The sequence below is a fragment of the Liolophura sinensis genome, chromosome 12 (genome assembly GCF_032854445.1).
Source record: "Liolophura sinensis isolate JHLJ2023 chromosome 12, CUHK_Ljap_v2, whole genome shotgun sequence".
NCBI lineage: Eukaryota > Metazoa > Mollusca > Polyplacophora > Chitonida > Chitonidae > Liolophura > Liolophura sinensis.
The window spans coordinates 3,750,367-3,768,382 of NC_088306.1; the positions used below are offsets into that span (position 1 = coordinate 3,750,367).

Consider the following 18,016-nt stretch of genomic DNA (forward strand, 5'->3'; position numbering starts at 1 on the left):
GGACATATGCCTGACCGCTGTGGAATAAATGAAAAATACCTGAATGTGACGTTTAAAACCATTACTATTAATCAGTGAATTATTTGTGTTCTTGCTGATTGCACGTGACATGACGTTCAATCTGTGATTCGGTTTATCTCTTACACAAACTACCACGAGCAATCTGATAATGTTGATTTATCTGGAGTAGACCTGGTATACAGTGCAGTTAGATCGTGAACAATTTCAAGACGTGACCGAATCTAAGCGCAGAGGTGGATTTTAGGTTAGACATGCAGATTTGGTGCAATTGTGGCCGCGATTAACCTCCGAACTGAAGAGTGCTGGGGTAGCGATTGGATTCAGGGGCTCCTGCCTAATAATTACCCGCTTATCCCGAGGAGACACGAGTGTAAATTGAGGTTTTGCCGTATTTTGAAACTCACTTTTTTTTATTCGCATAAGTGGGGTATTTTCCTTGTTCTGCTTAATTATCCCTACGCGATAAAGGTGCTTTTAAACAATTGAGTTTCAAATCGATAATTCAGCAATGTATCGCGATTATAATTTATCCTTTATACGTGACACGCTAATTAAAGGCCTGCATAGAAACCGTAGTCGTATGTCCGTAAATGCACCTGAACCGCCTTGTACATAACAAGCTCAAAATGCAGACTAATCATAGGCGGGACTAAGCGCACAAGTGTCAACGCTTACACATGCACAATTGGTGGAATGAGTGGAAAATAAGTCGAAGAACAATACATTTGGGACCATTAAATTTATGGGAAACAGTTCTAACAAAGAACCGATCACACCTATCAGGGCTCAGAGAGAGTTATATATTTGCTTTGTCCTACACTTCTACAATGTACATCCTGATAAATCTGCGCAGGCATGCATGCAGGGAAATCGTCGACTTTTCTTCAAACGAATAGCTTGGTAGAGCGTCCGTTTCGGGAAAACGGGGGGGGGGGGGGCCTTATGTGTACTGTCAACCCTGAGACCTTAAAATAGGAAGTTGTAGTTTCCTGGCTTGGCGCTCAGCTTTAAGGGGATAGTGCAACGACTGGTTGACCCGTATCAGTATAATGGCTAGGGTAGGGCAACTTATTTGCATTCGGTAAGTTGTCTCAGTTAAGCAGTGCTAGGTAAAAGAGCGGTAGACATCGGTGCTGCAACAAGGAGGTACATTACATGGACTCTAAAGACTCCTTCGTCGTCATCTGACTGAAAACTTGTTGAGTACGACGTTAAAGGCTTAGCAATCACTCACTCAAATGAATGGCAACAATTAGTGTGGAACTTCACACCTTCAAATGCAGAGTAACCTTGTTTAGTAAGCCACATTTGCCAAATGTCATGGAAAGTGTTGGGAAAATACCAAATATTATACAACGCTGTACCACAGGATATGAACACTTTTTAGGGCTTAACATGACTGAAAGAGGTTTATGAAGGTTTGCTATTCAAACTGTAAATGATCATGGGTTTCCCCATAGCTATGCCCGGTTTCTTCAACCCATAATGCTGGCCACCGTGGTCAAAAGGAACAACTCTTGAGTACAGCGTAAAAAGAAAAAAGATTCAAATAAATGTTACTATTGAAAAAAAAAATAAATACAAACACATTTCGGATAAAAACTTTTGGCTCAGGAATGAACTTTTCGGAAAATAGGATTATTTTCCTGGAAAATGTTCATTGTTCAACAAGACAAAGCGGTGTGCTCAACAACACGGGGGACAAACGCAGCTTACATGTAGGCTGGACTGTAAATTGTTTCAAAATTGTGTAGTGGGTAGTGGCTCAAATTGTGCAGCCTGATGTTTTCGTTAGTACACCAATGCTAACGCATTCTTTTTGCACAAAATGCAGTACAATTGCTGAAGAATTCTCCCAGATTACAGCATATGCAAGATGGATGCGAAACAGGAACTCCAAGGTCGCAACGAGGCAAATGGAACGTTTTGCACGAGACCGAAGAGTCCATCAAAACTTTTTCACTTGAAATCAGTACTCTATTATCACTTCCGGATGTAAGATTTTATGGCTGCATTCTCACAGGGTGGGCCAGGTATGCGCCCACAGATTTTTTTGTGACAGAGTTACATCGCTAAACGTTAACATTGTCGCTCATGCATTTATTTATTTATTTGATTGATGTTTTACGCCGTACTCAAGAATATTTCCTTTAAACGACAGAAGCCATGTCACTCAAGGGAAATTATTAGAAGAAGCCATAGTTAGGATGATACAGTAGGTAAATTTACATGTTCATGTAAGGTGAAAAGAAAAAACACCAGAAAACGTGGTACTCAAGAATTATTTGCCTGCGTGGGATAAACCACCGACTTATGGAAAGTTAAAGGTGAACTTTCCCACATGTTACTTACACGTTACACACGATACTAGCAGAAAGCAAATGGTTTTTGACGACGTAGGATTGTGCAAACAGTGTTGTAGACACGACGTAGGATTGTGCAAACAGTGTCGTAGACACGACGTAGGATTCTGCAAACAGTGTCGTAGACAGGTTGTTGTCTATAAACTTAAATTCCCAGCCTAGGGCAGGATGTGAATGTCTAGCATGCACTGATACAGTTAAGCATTGGAGGCTAAGAAGCATATGGTATCAACCTTGCTGGCAGAAAGATGGGTTAGCCAGCAACCTCCGGTAAGTTACTGATGTACAGATCTGAACACAGTCAGTGGTGGACAAATGGCCTAATTAACTTTGGAATGTCTACGCGATCATTCAGCTCCCTCCACCATTTATTTTATTTATTATATATTATATTTATTTTATTTACCCGGAAACCAGTCAAGAGTCCTGGGGAAACCCACGACTACACGTAGTAAATAAATGTAAGCCATCTTTCCAAGAGATTTCAAAGCCATCTTCAAACAGCTACCCGCCATAATTAAGGGTGTATTGGCATACTTATTGTTATATTATTTTTATATATATTTAACTGGTCTTCAGTAAGACACTGCGGTAAGCATGCGTAGAAGATTTAACACATTTTCATAATCAACTATTTTTAATATTTGATAATCATCCCTTCTACATATTTGTTGGAACACAAAATAAAAAGCAACCACGCCAAATTGAAACATCAGTGCTTTATACACCGTAGATATACAAGATATCTTTATTTACAGACCGTCCTTCTAAAGGTAAATACATCAGTAGATACATCCATGTTGCATATGTGTACACACACATCTATATTTACAGACAGTCCGTCTACAGGTAAATACATCAGTAGATACATTCATGTCGCATATGTGTACACACACATCTACATTTACAGACAGTCCGTCTACAGGTAAATACATCAGCAGATACATCCATGTTCCATATGTGTACACACACATCTACATTTACAGACAGTCCGTCTACAGGTAAATACATCAGTAGATACATCCATGTTGCATATCTGTACACACACATCTATATTTACAGACAGTCCGTCTACAGGTAAATACATCAGTAGATACATCCATGTTGCATATGTGTACACACACATCTATATTTACAGACAGTCCGTCTACAGGTAAATACATCAGTAGATACATTCATGTCGCATATGTGTACACACACATCTATACATCATTTTACAAGTAGGTCTACATGTACATGCAACCCTGTCTGCGCAACATGTACAAAAACTATTTTGTTCCTTTCGGACATGATAGACAGGTAGACAGATGTTAGACCACATTGGTGTGTTAGACCCTACAGTGTACACATAGTGTAGGTACAGTATGCAATACACTATGACAGACAGGTGGGTGTCAAACCACAATGGTGTGTTAAACCCAACAGTGCACACATAGTGTAGGTATAATATATAATACACTATGACAGACAGGTGGGTGTCAGACCACAATGGTGTGTTAAACGCTACAGGGTACACATAGTGTAGGTACAGTATGTAATACACTATGACAGACGGGTGGGTGTCAAACCACAATGGTGTGTTAAATCCTACAGTGCACACACATTGTACATGTAGGTACATGTGTATAGTATGTAATACACTGTTATGACAGATAAACAAGGTGAGCTCACAAAACATAAAAACAATGGCATGTCTGGTAAAATAGCGAATTTTACCTGCAATTTTTACCTGCTTATCAATGCCATCAATCTTGTTCTCCTACATGTAGGTTACAGGCCTGTGCACAAAAATTGTAGCCCTACATGAAAGTTTCCTTGATTACAAGAAACACATAAAGTTGGCAAAACCCATGAATCTCGAAAAGGTGAGAAGAGGTGTTTACAGAAAAACAAAGTAAAGTTTATAAAACTGGTGTGGTTTTACATTATAAGTTTTGCACTCAAATTGACTAAGAAAATATTCACACAGCCAAAAAGCTAAGATCAAAAACAAGTTCACTCTTCTATAAGTAGGCCATATGTGGACGTACACACCAGCCACGATCCCTTAAACATAAGAGAGAAAAAAACTATATTTAAAAAATGTTTCTGTATGTTGTTGGAGCTAAAACAAAACAGGTTAACCTACAATCCATGTATGAGAGCCGATTATGCAGGAGATACAACTGAGCCTTCCATCCAAGTTGTACAATAACACACCATATCTTAAGACTTATTATATGGAGCTAAACCAAACAAGGCTTAACCCTCAATCTGTGTGTGCAGAGGGCCCATTATACAGGAGCTAAAAAATCTTAACCAGCCATGCACACTGAGCACTTTCCTCTTCCCTACAACACCTTGCCTTACTTCACACAGGCGAGCTTAGAAAAAAAAGCAATTTTAATACAAAGCAATGTATTTTGTTTCTTGACACCATTAGAAATAATGTAACGTGCCATTCACATGGCTATGCATTGCCAGACTTGGATATTTTACTTCCTAATCTATTCCATACTCTAATGCGCAACAATATTTCTCTACATACCCAAACTATGAACATGTAATCACAATTTATACTCCAGCCAATGTTGGAAAGAACAGACAACTTAGATTTGGAAGCCTTAGCTCATCTGTAGGAGACACAAGAAAGCAAAAGTCATGAATTTGGTGATTCACATGCAGACAGAGAATCAGCGATGAAACATCCACCTTTATATGTCATTGTGCTTTATGTGTATCGCATATCCGTAAGATGGATATGGAGTAATTAAGTAGTGAGGCAAGTGTTACGGTATTGAAAGCAGCAACAGAAAACAGACTCAGTGACTCAATATTACAATGTAAACAATGCTTTATATATAAAATGAGACGTACAGTTTTACAGACAGTTCAACAGCAACAACATAAAAAAACATACACATCAGTATTACCGGTCTTTAAAAGTTTCCAGTTCACCTTTGCATCCCAATGAACGTGTTCCAGGAGCTCCAACGTAAAGACCATGGGATAAACACACAATTCACACAAGTCACAAATTGTCCTAGACAGGTACTTCGCTAGGATAGCGAACGCGAACACAGTACACAGGTTACACAGAACTGGAACAGTCAAGCCTTTGAATGACGTCACACCCGCAGAGCACAACACAGGGTAAATACAGGCATGGAGGTATAATTCACTTTAGAACAGTTTCCCGCAGAAACTCACAAACGAGCCGTTCAGAGACGTAGAGTAATGTCACCTTGTGGCAGAACGAACGTCCTTTGCAAAACTGAAAACTTCAGTTTAGAGTCCTTGACGACCTTGTCGGTCAGGTGAGGTCAGCGTGTTAAGCAAATTACACAGTCAACACTGTATAATCATAATAAAGATCCGAACACCAATAAACGTGACTTCCGCATAAATTCACATAAACCAGACATCAGTACTACTGTGGTACACAAACGGTGCCGGCATAAAAATCTGTCCTCCCAAACGACACTGGCATCACCAGCTCATATCAATATAATGGACTCGATACGAGAGCGTCGCACACTCTCCTGGCTCCCAGTGGATGCAGCAAAAATACCTCCTCTCTGCACAGAAAACACGGCTTATATACGCTCCAGGTGGATTCAACTATTCTTAGACACAGAATTAACAGCCAATGAACAGTCAGTTAAATAAACAGAGCATTGAACCAGGTGCTTCCGGCCAGGTCCGCGCTGTACATATATAACAGGGCCTGTTATGCTTTCACAAAGGTCCGCAGACTAACAGTACATGAAAACGTTAAATATTCATACATAACACCCCCACCCTTCAGGGAAAGAAAGTTTTGCATAAAACTTTCTTTAACATATTCATAATCATGAACAATAATAACGTTTACCACAGTCTATAAAAACAAAGCTGCAGAAAACCAACTAGACACGTGACAAACAATCAGCAATCACATTATCTTTCCCTTTTATGTGTCTAATCTCTAGATTAAATTCTTGCAAAAGCAAACTCCACCGTAACAATCTTCGGTTTTTACCTTTTAGTTTGTGCAAGAAGGTTAAGGGATTGTGATCTGTATACACAACAATGGGGTAACTTGACGAAGTCACATATACTTCAAAATGCTGTAATGCTAGAATCAAGGACAGACACTCCTTTTCTATTGTCGAATAATTTCTCTGGCACTTGTCAAATTTGCGAGAGAAAAAACATACAGGGTGATCAACGTGATCTGTTTCATTTTCTTGTAACAAAACTGCCCCAGCAGATATATCACTAGCATCAACAGCTAGCTTAAATAGTAAATTAAAAGCAGGTGCTACAAGTATGGGGCAGCTGCTTAGCATGGCCTTTATAATCTGTCAAAAGATCTCTGACACTCAATGGACCACAAGAATTTAGCACCTTTCTTTAACAGCTGAGTTAGTGGCTCACTAACAAATGAAAAGTTTCTACAGAACTTACGATAATAACCTGCCATGCCCAAAAAACGCTTTAACTCTCTCTTACAACTTGGCACTGGAAAACAAGAGATAGCAACTCCACAAGGATGTACAACATTGAGATCAGTGCTATCTCTGTCTACATATGGCTTTAACATGTTAATGTGACAAAGTTGTCTAGACTTGCGACGATCAGGAGTGAAAATAATATAATTAAGATCACTCAGCCTCTTGTCTACTACATAAGGTCCAAAATAACGAGCCTCAAGTGGCTTACCACTAACTGGAAGTAAGGCCAATACCTTCTGACCAACTTCAAATCTGCGTCTTACTGTCTCTTTGTCATACTTAGTTTTCATACTCTTCTGAGAAGCTGTAAGATTCTCTCTGGCTAACTCACATACTCTGTTGAGCTTAGTACGAAATCTTGACACATACTGTAATAGGTTAACATTGTCACTATCACCAGACACAAACTTTTCCTTGAACAACTGTAGTGGACCACGCACAGTATGGCCAAACACAAGCTCAAATGGACTAAATCCAAGTGACTCTTGTATAGACTCTCTTACAGCAAACATTAACAAAGGTACACCCTCGTCCCAATCTTTCCCTGTCTCAAAGCAGTAAGTTCTTATCATACTTTTCAGTGTCTGATGGAATCTCTCTAGTGCTCCTTGACTTTGTGGGTGATAAGCTGAGGACTTATACTGGCTAATACCTAGCTCATGCATAACTTGTTGGAACACACCAGACATGAAATTTGAACCCTGGTCTGACTGTACTGACTTAGGCAGACCAAACATGGTGAAGAACTTAACTAAAGCCTTAATTACAGTCTTGGCAGTAATATTCCTTAATGGAATTGCCTCAGGGAAACGAGTTGAAGTACACATTATAGTTAACATATACTGATTTCCAGACTTTGTCTTAGGTAGCGGACCAACACAATCTATTAAGATTCTACTGAATGGCTCACCAATTGCAGGAATAGGCCTCAAGGCTGCCTTGGGGATTGTCTGGTTAGGTTTCCCCACTAACTGACATGCATGACAAGACCTGCAAAATTCAGTAACATCTTTCCTTATTCCTGGCCAATAAAAATGACTGAGAATCTTATGATAGGTCTTATTAACACCTAAATGACCTGCTAACGGCGTTTGATGCGCTATGGTCAGTATGTCTTTACGATAAGACTTGGGCACAACTACCTGGTGCTTAACTGCCCATTCATCCTCCAAAGAAACATCGGGGGGCCTCCACTGCCGCATCAATATGCCAGACTTGACATAGTAGTAGCATGGGTCAGGTAAAGATTCACCATCTTTAGCTGCATCATTAAACAAGCAAGAAATACTTGGATCACTGTGTTGTTCAGCAATCAACTCAGTCCTACAAAATGGCTGATCATCACTAACAGAATTAGTATCTACTTCCTGCTGGCTGTCTAATTTGGAAGAATCACCATCCAACATGTTGTTGAGAAAAGTCTCGCTCAAATCAACAGTACTACCCTGGTCTGTACTGACTGTTCTAGACATAGCTCTTGTAACAACACAGGACGGATATAAACCCGCTATTTCGCTTTCAACTGGCTCTGTGACTGAATTCAGAGAAGGCTTATCAACCATTAAGGGATCAACAGTAACTTTATCATGCGCTAAGTCATTTCCCAACAACAAATGAATACCCTCAAAAGGTAATGAAGACTTAATGCCTACCCTGACAGGTCCAGATATAAAATCTGATGACAAATAAATATCATGAAGGGGAACACTGACAAAGTCACTAGACTCTACACCTCTAATAAGGGCACGAACCCCAGAGTATGACTCTTCAGAAAAGGGCAGAGTATTCATCAACAACAGAGACTGAGATGCCCCAGTATCCCTCAATATCTTTATAGGGGTAGCACAAGACATGTCGCTTCTAAGCGACACTGAACCAGAATTGATAAACGGAGTGAAGCTATCCATAGAGCATTTGGGAATCTTATCCAATCCCGTATCAGCTAACTCAGATCTGCTTTTAACTGCTGATGTAACTTCCGGCAAAGTTTTGTGCATTGCAACACAAAGACCTGTGGGCTTAGACTCATTCTGAGCTTCCCGTATCCTTTTCAACTTGTAACATTCACTCATCACGTGACCTACCCGCTTGCAAAAATTACAAGTGACCCTATTTCGAGGACTACCATTCCAATCTGAACTACGTGAACCATGAGCTGTAGAACCATTGGAGCCTGGTGTAGAACCCTTCTGTATAGAGCTACCTCTTGCATGTGACTGGGTATTTCTACGTATAAATGAATTAAATGGCTTACCCGTGTATGTAACCTTATGTGTCAAGGAATAATCATCAGCTAAACTGGCTGCCTCTTCAAGTGTACTAGCCTTCTGCTCATCAACGAACACCTTTACATCATTATGAATACAACGCTTGAACTCTTCTACCAGCACAAGCTGACGCGAACTTTCAAAATCCTTGCCTATTTTCTTGGCTGTACACCAGCGATCAAACAACTGCTCCTTAGCTCGACCGAACTCAACGTATGTCTGATCTCTACCTTTTTCATAGTTACGAAATTTCTGGCGGTAAGCTTCAGGCACCAATTCATAACCCTTCAAAATTACCTCTTTCACATAGTCATAGTTGGAAGCATTCTCTACACTTAACTGAGTGTAAATTTCCCTAGCCTTTCCAATTAGCACTCTCTGTAATAACATAGTCCAGACCTCTTTAGGCCACTTCAAGCTATTTGCAATTTTCTCAAAATGCAGAAAATATTTATCCACCTCTTTTTCCTGAAAGGATGGAACTAACCGAATGTATTTGGTCACATCAAATCCTGAATCCTGTCTACCGGAAGGACCCGGTTTCTCATCTCTCTCTACCTCTAACTTTTTCATTTGGAACTCCAATTCTCTTTCCCTCTCTCTTTCTTGCCTCTCTCTCTCTCCTCTCTCTGCACTTCCCTCTCCCTCTCTCTTTCCTCTCTGCATTTTCAACTTTTCTAACTGTATCTCATGTTCCCTCTCTTTCTCTTTTTCCTCATATTCCCTCTCTTTCTCTTTTTCCTCTTTCTCCAATCTCAACTTTAACTCAAACTGCTTAAACTTAAGCTCGGCATCAGACTGACCCTCGAACTCATAATCAGATAATGCAGAACTATCAAACTTCCCTATCTCCACTAAATGTTTCAACAAAGTATACTGCATATCTCTTTTCCTCCATTAAGACTTTATGGACAAACCTAAAAATGTCCCTAACTTAACCAAGTCTTCCTTCTTTAAACTCTCAAAAACATCCTGATCGGGAGCATTAACAAACTGTTTAGGATCAAAATTTCCCATTGTAAATATTTAGCCACTCAATCATTCACCGTTAAAATTAAGCAATCGCTTCTCACATGTGTTTAACTTCAAATATCCGGTGCAAAACAAAAGGGAAACAATCAGTTCCCGGCCAAGCCCCCAATTTCTGTTACGGTATTGAAAACAGCAACAGAAAACAGACTCAGGGACTCAATATTACAATGTAAACAATGCTTTATATATAAAATGAGACGTACAGTTTTACAGACAGTTCAACAGCAACAACATAAAAAAACATACACATCAGAATTATCGGTCTTTAAAAGTTTCCAGTTCGCCTTTGCATCCCAATGAACGTGTTCCAGGAGCTCCAACGTAAAGACCATGGGATAAACACACAATTCACACAAGTCACAAATTGTCCTAGACAGGTACTTCGCTAGGATAGCGAACGCGAACACAGTACACAGGTTACACAGAACTGGAACAGTCAAGCCTTTGAATGACGTCACACCCGCAGAGCACAACACAGGGTAAATACAGGCATGGAGGTATAATTCACTTTAGAACAGTTTCCCGCAGAAACTCACAAACGAGCCGTTCAGAGACGTAGAGTAATGTCACCTTGTGGCAGAACGAACGTCCTTTGCAAAACTGAAAACTTCAGTTTAGAGTCCTTGACGACCTTGTCGGTCAGGTGAGGTCAGCGTGTTAAGCAAATTACACAGTCAACACTGTATAATCATAATAAAGATCCGAACACCAATAAACGTGACTTCCGCATAAATTCACATAAACCAGACATCAGTACTACTGTGGTACACAAACGGTGCCGGCATAAAAATCTGTCCTCCCAAACGAAACTGGCATCACCAGCTCATATCAATATAATGGACTCGATACGAGAGCGTCGCACACTCTCCTGGCTCCCAGTGGATGCAGCAAAAATACCTCCTCTCTGCACAGAAAACACGGCTTATATACGCTCCAGGTGGATTCAACTATTCTTAGACACAGAATTAACAGCCAATGAACAGTCAGTTAAATAAACAGAGCATTGAACCAGGTGCTTTCGGCCAGGTCCGCGCTGTACATATATAACAGGGCCTGTTATGCTTTCACAAAGGTCCGCAGTCTAACAGTACATGAAAACGTTAAATAGTCATACATAACACAAGGAAGACAGATGTACAAGCTAACACACTCAGTTCTATTTTTCCAGCTGTACAAGATTAACACACAGTGCATATGTAGTGATACACATACAGTGATACACATACAGTGATACGCATACAGTGATACACAGTGATATGCATACAGCGATACACAGTGATGCGCATACAGTGATACACATACAGTGATGCACATACGGTGATACACAGTGATACACATACAGTGATACATATAGTGATACGCATACAATAATACCCATACAGTGATACACACAGTGATACGCATGCAGTGATACACATACAGAGATACACTTATAGTGATACACATACAGTGATACACATACAGTTATACACATAGTGATTTGCATACAGTGATAGACATACAGTGATACATGCCTGTAAAACTTCAGCTCAATACGCGCTGCACTTTTTGAGAACATGTTTAACATTGGTTCTGTTAAACACACCATACATTTATAATTATGTTATGAATTTGCAATTTAAGTAAATAAATAAGCACACAGCGAATCAATGACAAAATATCTGTCTCAGTCTTGTCTCTGTATCATGTGTGGAAAAGCTGAGCTGAATACAAGCAGTACTTTTCAAGATGCAACCCCAACGTTTTGTTTAACATGCAAGCATGAGGATTTCAGAATTGATGTGGAATACTTTTTCAGTTTCGAGTACTTTTGACCTGGGAAACGGTGGAAAACGTTTCTTGGGGTTTCCAACAAGTTCTGCTATGGGAAAAGATTTACCTCTAATAATTTTCATCAAATAAATTTTGGTGTTTGGTGTTTCCTGCAGATATAATTTTCATTTCCTTGGTAAAGTAAAAATCACCATAATCTCTCAACCTTTTTCTTTAAAACGTATGAACTGTCACTGAATGATTGAGGTATCTGACTGCAAGCTATAAAAAAAAGGGAGAGAACCGGGTACTCTAAACTTTCAGTTTGAGTTATCTCCCCAACCCGAAGGGTACAATGCAGCATGTATTAAATACAACTTCCACAACAGCTTGGCAATCAAACGAATCTCAGAATCCGCATTTCATATGAATCACAACTTAAATTATCAAGGACACTGATTGGCTTTCTGTCCTACATGTACTTCATCGGCTGTACTACTTTGACTTTAGCGTGACAAATAGCATTGCCGGCTCACTGTACACAGAGAGATTGAAAAACGTCCATTTTTCGTGAGACCACTCGTGGCAACGAAGTCCATTAAGTACAAGTGCTCAGTGACACCTAAGCTACAATTCGAAAGGTCACAAGTCAAGTTTTCGGACAGTTTACTCTGTTCAATGTTTTCTAAGCAGTACTGAGTGAGCAGCCAAGCCTTTTTTGTGGGAAACGGACTTTCGGTTTCGTGAATTTTTATCCTGGGAACAGACATGGAAACGGAAGGATCGTTTCCGTGAAATCCTCATGCCTGAAATTGTCTTCCCCGTTATTGGACGCCGACGTTCGGGGCATGACACGAGATAAAAATCATGTTCAAATACAGATCTAAAACTATTGAAGTGCTAAGTTTTAAAATGGTTAGCTAGGCAATTCGGTACATGTAGGCCTAAATATTCTTCTGGCTAAGCTTCCTTGTAAACAACCAATCACATATCACAACCGTGTTTACTTCTATGGTGAATACATTGTGTATACAATGGCTTACGTGAAATGTGCGGTTTATTTTTACTTGGCCACACTTCTAGATATTTACTACTAATATACAGCACACAATTCTACGCCTTGGGCGTAAAAACTGGTCAGGGATCAATGTGTCAATGATGGGGTCAGTGTCTTCCGTGTCCTGAACCCTGATCAACATCTGTAACTATAAACATGACTGCTGTCTCCACACGTACTCAAGGAATATGTTTTCAATGATCTTCATGCAGATTAACAAAAGCCACAATAATGAACTAATTGTGCATATTGTTGAGACATAAATTATTAAGATGACCAAGTAAATACCATACATTCACAAGGCCTACCTTGTTGACTATGTGTATTGTCGTATATATAAACCGTGATCTGTTCACCTCAGTTACCATGGTGACAGTCCTATTTATTTTGATTCACAATGGGCACAAAGTCACTGAAAACAACACTATTCTCTTTTTCTGCAGTGCTTTTCTAAAGCGATATACATATCCGACGAGAGAGACTCAGTGTGCATATCTACAGCAAACCATAAGTTTGTAACAGATCACTAACCAGTTTGTAGGAGTTAAGTTCCTGAAGCTGGCCACACTAAATGATATGTTTGTTTAACAGCAAGAGTAAACTAAAGTGACAGGATTTCATTAAAACACTTTATGATGCAAAAGATTAACTGAATAATTAGCATACCTGATGGTCAGGAAGTGCCTATCATTTCACAGAGAACTTGAGGCAGAGTCACAGAGTCACCCGATACCAGACGAGCAGATCCAGACCCGACAAACCCAACCAATGGCACGAGAGGCTCTGTGACGATAACACCACTGTCAGTGTACATTACCTGGTTGTTGTCACAGTCCAGGACTGTCAGTGTGTGTTCATCACAGTCCAGGTACACACCCAGGTGATGAGGTCGTGTGTAAGGTCTGTGCTGTCGATAGCGAGGTTTGATCTCACCACCACCACCACCACTGTGACTATAACACTTGACCTTATTACCACGGTAGTCCATCCTAATGTACCAGGAGTTACGGCCAGGGTCTGTCTCCTCACTCACATCACAGCTCTCCTGTGTCACTCCTACATAACAGTAACAGACATGTGAACAGGTGATGTGTATCTCCCAGTAGTACCTGCCCGTCTGGTAACGCCCGTCTGTCACAGCTCTCCTCGACACCAACACACTGGACAAGCTCTCACCCTTTACCACACAGCCGCTGTCACTGATTCTCAGCTCACTGTCGTCTGTCTCTGTGAATCTCAGCGTCGGCTCTGCAAAAACACAACAGAAGCAGCATACAGCAGCAAACCATAAATTCACGCTGTAAGACTGAGGTGTTAATACCTTTACACATACTGCGGTTTAACTTTCTGTACACAATCTCTTGGAATAAAATAACAGATATTAATGACATGAATGTAATTCTAACTTTTGAAACCAAAGTCATTTTCAGCCAGTTCGAAAAAGAGGAGCGCTCCGAGCGCTGGTAAAAAATTGGGACCCATCTGGCATCACGAAATGACACGTATGACATAGGCTCAGTACTGGGTTCAAATAAAGACTCTACATGGTTTAAAACTTATTATCATAAGAACAATACCTTCCTGTATGAAGCACTCCGTTTTAGGTGTTAGTTATGGCACATTTGCGAAGACAATGTGCCTTTTACTTGAACATGTGGGCTCCAGCTGATGACTGGCGCTCATCATTCATTGCCCTAAAGGGAGGTAACCCTACATGACCTGCCAAATGATCGACAGATTTACAAAAAATAACGTACCGGCAAAAAAACAATTTTGAAGCCTACTGATCTGTTGGTGATGATAAAACAACTCTCAATGAAGTTTTCTTGGAAATACAAACGTCTTATCCTAATTTATATTTTACAAAACATGAGAGAGAGACTACAATTTTGATGATTATTTTGATTCTCTTATTGGTAACTTAGAAACCCCTTCGGTCTCGGAAGCTGAAAACCATGTCTTTCATTCACCTTTCACAGAGGAAGGATTTGTCGATGAAGTTAAATCTCTGCAGTTTAGCAAATCCCTAGATTCTGATGGACCGACAAATGAAGTTTACAAACATTTGGACTGACCTGAAGCAGTTTTATTTCAGAGTACTCTTTTGATAATGGTGATCTGAATGTAAATCAGGTATAGGCCTATGGTAAGAGAGGTATATAGTAACTCTAATTTACAAAAAAAAACTTACAATATGGAAAGAATCCTAGTTACCCGAAGAACTGGCGCCCCGTCACTTTGCTAAACACAGATTACAAGATACTTCCAAAATTGGAAGCTGACCGAATCAGAATGGTCATACCACATATTATAGGCCTACATGAAACACAAACATTTTTGGTTTTTTTTATTAACTTTGAAAAGGCGTTCACTTTAAAGTTGAAGTTAACTTTCTGGAGAGAACGATAAAAGTATTCAATTTTACTGAGAAATATTTGCAAATGGATAAGGTTTTTTTTATAGTGGAACATCATGTTGTGTTGTATCGGTACATAAAGGTTGGTTCAATAATTCAACAGGGCTAAAACAAGGCTGTCCATTATCACCTTTCCTGCTCATAATATATGCGGAGATTATCAATATTTAATTAGAGAGTATGACACATATAGAGGGAAGAAGGATACATGAGGACATGGTAAAGGGTGTTTATTTTGCTGATAACTCAACAATAACATTAAGGAACAACAGTTCAGTTGAATCCGCAATAGATTTTTATAATGTACTGAAAAAATAAGAGGTCTCAAAAAAGTTAACACTCCAAAAACTTATCTTATGAGAATAACGAGTAAATCCAAGCTTTCAAACAATAAATAAATAAAACACGAAATAATGAATGAAAATATTAGGGCCTACATGGAAATATATAGTAAAGACAGGTATTCAAATGTTAAACAAGAACTATGTTTGTACTGTTTCAATTTATATCAATCCAATGCTAAAAACCTACCGGGGTTGATTTTGCTGAAAGTTATAATTCCGTATTTAGAAATGTGAAGATTATGGTTTATGTGATAGCTTAATTGACAAAGGAACTTTACAGATCACAACATGTTACCGCAGGCTATACGCCTCTAGCCAACGGAGTAAACTCAAGCTTATCAAACATACGAGTCTTGTACAGGTTCTGTTCCAGGGAGATATGTGTAGGCCAAAATATTAGATTTATACTCGATTTATTGGATTTATTGGAGCATTGACTGGTTTGATTTTAGAGAAGACATATGATCAATCGATCGTAATTTCCTGGAAAAAAGTATTAGAAAAATTCAGCCTTGGACCAGTCATTTCGAGATGTATCAACATATTGGTTTCCTAATCACCGAGGTGTTAATGGGCTATCCAGTTTCGCCGTATGTGTTGGTCTTTGAAGGAAGGATGTCAAAGGCGTCTACACGTATTTTGCAGATGACACATCACTTTCATTAAAGAACTTAAAGTCATTAACAACTGCAATAAATTTTTTCCCAAAAAATATGTAAGTGGTTTCAGATTAAAAAGTATAAGAGTACAATCTCGACTTCATTGTGTAAACATTTTTCATCATCAAATTGACTTCAAATAAACATTACGACAGAGTGCAAAATGCTTGAAACATATGCTGCACAAAGAAGGTATATAGAGGCTATGTAAGCGGTTCAGTATATGGAGCGGAAGAAAGTTAAAGGATCTCTCAACCCCTTTTTTTTCACAATAAATATTCCCAATCTTGCAATGTAAATTGATGTATTATGTTTACAAGAGATGTTCTGGACAAGGGAAGCAAAATTTTTTCGGCAAGGAAAATTTTTTCGATGAGTTGGACAATGCGTTACATTCTTTCCGAGGTAATAATGAGGTAAACATAAATGCAATGAGGCCTAAGGCTAAGGTTTGAAAATCTCACAGTGGGAAGGGTGAGGATAAAAAAATAGTTTTTATTCAATAATAAACAAACGCATCGGAAGGAATTTGAAAATGGTACAGCCACCGGTCTACCATCCCAGCACAAAAGGCGACGGTCCAGGAGCCGCCTATGCCCCGGAAGCTTTGAGATGCTAGACCTTTGTAGATGCCCTGAAACCGTTTGACATAGTTTTTATTCTTCACATAGATGCATTGTAGTTTTATGAGCTTAACAGTCCACAGTGCACATGTGTGTGGATGGGCTTTCATTTTATTGGTCGCCATTAAATTGGTTCGACTTTACAATTGATTTATTTTATTTTATGAATTTTGTTTTGTTTTGTTTTTTACGTTTTTTGTGGAAAGTGGTACGGCCATATCGGCCGAATTGCATCCCATGCCACTGTTAAAGAAAAACATCGACAAGTAATAAAAAGATAGCGAACGTTCCGAATGGAGACTGATGCAATGGCGAGTCACTATAGCCATGAGCCCTAATCTTATACTTCAAGATTACCGTTATCTGAGGGATAAAAGCACCAAATTTAGAATGACATTCACATAGGGCCTACTAATTAATGCCAGCCTAATACCCCTTTTGAGTCTCTTAATAAATTTCAATTAAGACAACAAAATTGTGACGGCCGACATTACTGATAAAAATTTAACTTTCTTGAGTCCTGGAAATTTACCAAATGTTGGTTTTTGAGGTCACATGTGTGGTTGAGCTGTTGAAAGATTCATTTTATTCGGTCAGATTCGGTATTGGGCTTACACAAAAGTTCTGTTTTGATATCAGTTAAGCTAATCAGTCACTAAAAATGTTAACAAAGGAGTTTGGGATATTAACGATACTGAGACCAAGGCAGAAAAAGAATTCAGGACATTCATCCGCCTAGAACATCTATCAAATTTCACCCTGGACAGTTTCCCCTTCGACACTGCTCTCAAACTTTATACATTACATAAATATTAATGAATCAAGTACCAGCTAAATCTAAAAGATATTTTAATGCTACCCTTTCCAAAGACGTATGTACAAATCGTCTTTCTTCAGTGACCTGGTAGATATAGCCCTCATAAAGTCACTTAGAAAAAACTTCATCCCCCGGATGGAATTATGAAACGACAGATGATAGGACTGGTGTTGTGTGATTACTGACAAGC

The 18,016-nt window shown here is 39.3% G+C and overlaps 1 protein-coding gene across 1 annotated transcript in view; it reads right to left on the reverse strand.

Annotated features, from left to right (window-relative positions):
- Positions 1–14,001: 14,001 nt before the first annotated feature.
- LOC135479352 (uncharacterized) overlaps positions 14,002–18,016 on the reverse strand; it is a 39,491-nt gene continuing 35,476 nt past the window's right edge. The window contains exons 9-10 of the mRNA XM_064759176.1: positions 14,077–14,215; positions 14,002–14,023 (exon numbers count right to left, since the gene is read on the reverse strand). Coding sequence (XP_064615246.1) covers positions 14,002–14,023; positions 14,077–14,215 — 161 coding nt within the window. The remainder of the gene's footprint in view (positions 14,024–14,076; positions 14,216–18,016) is intronic.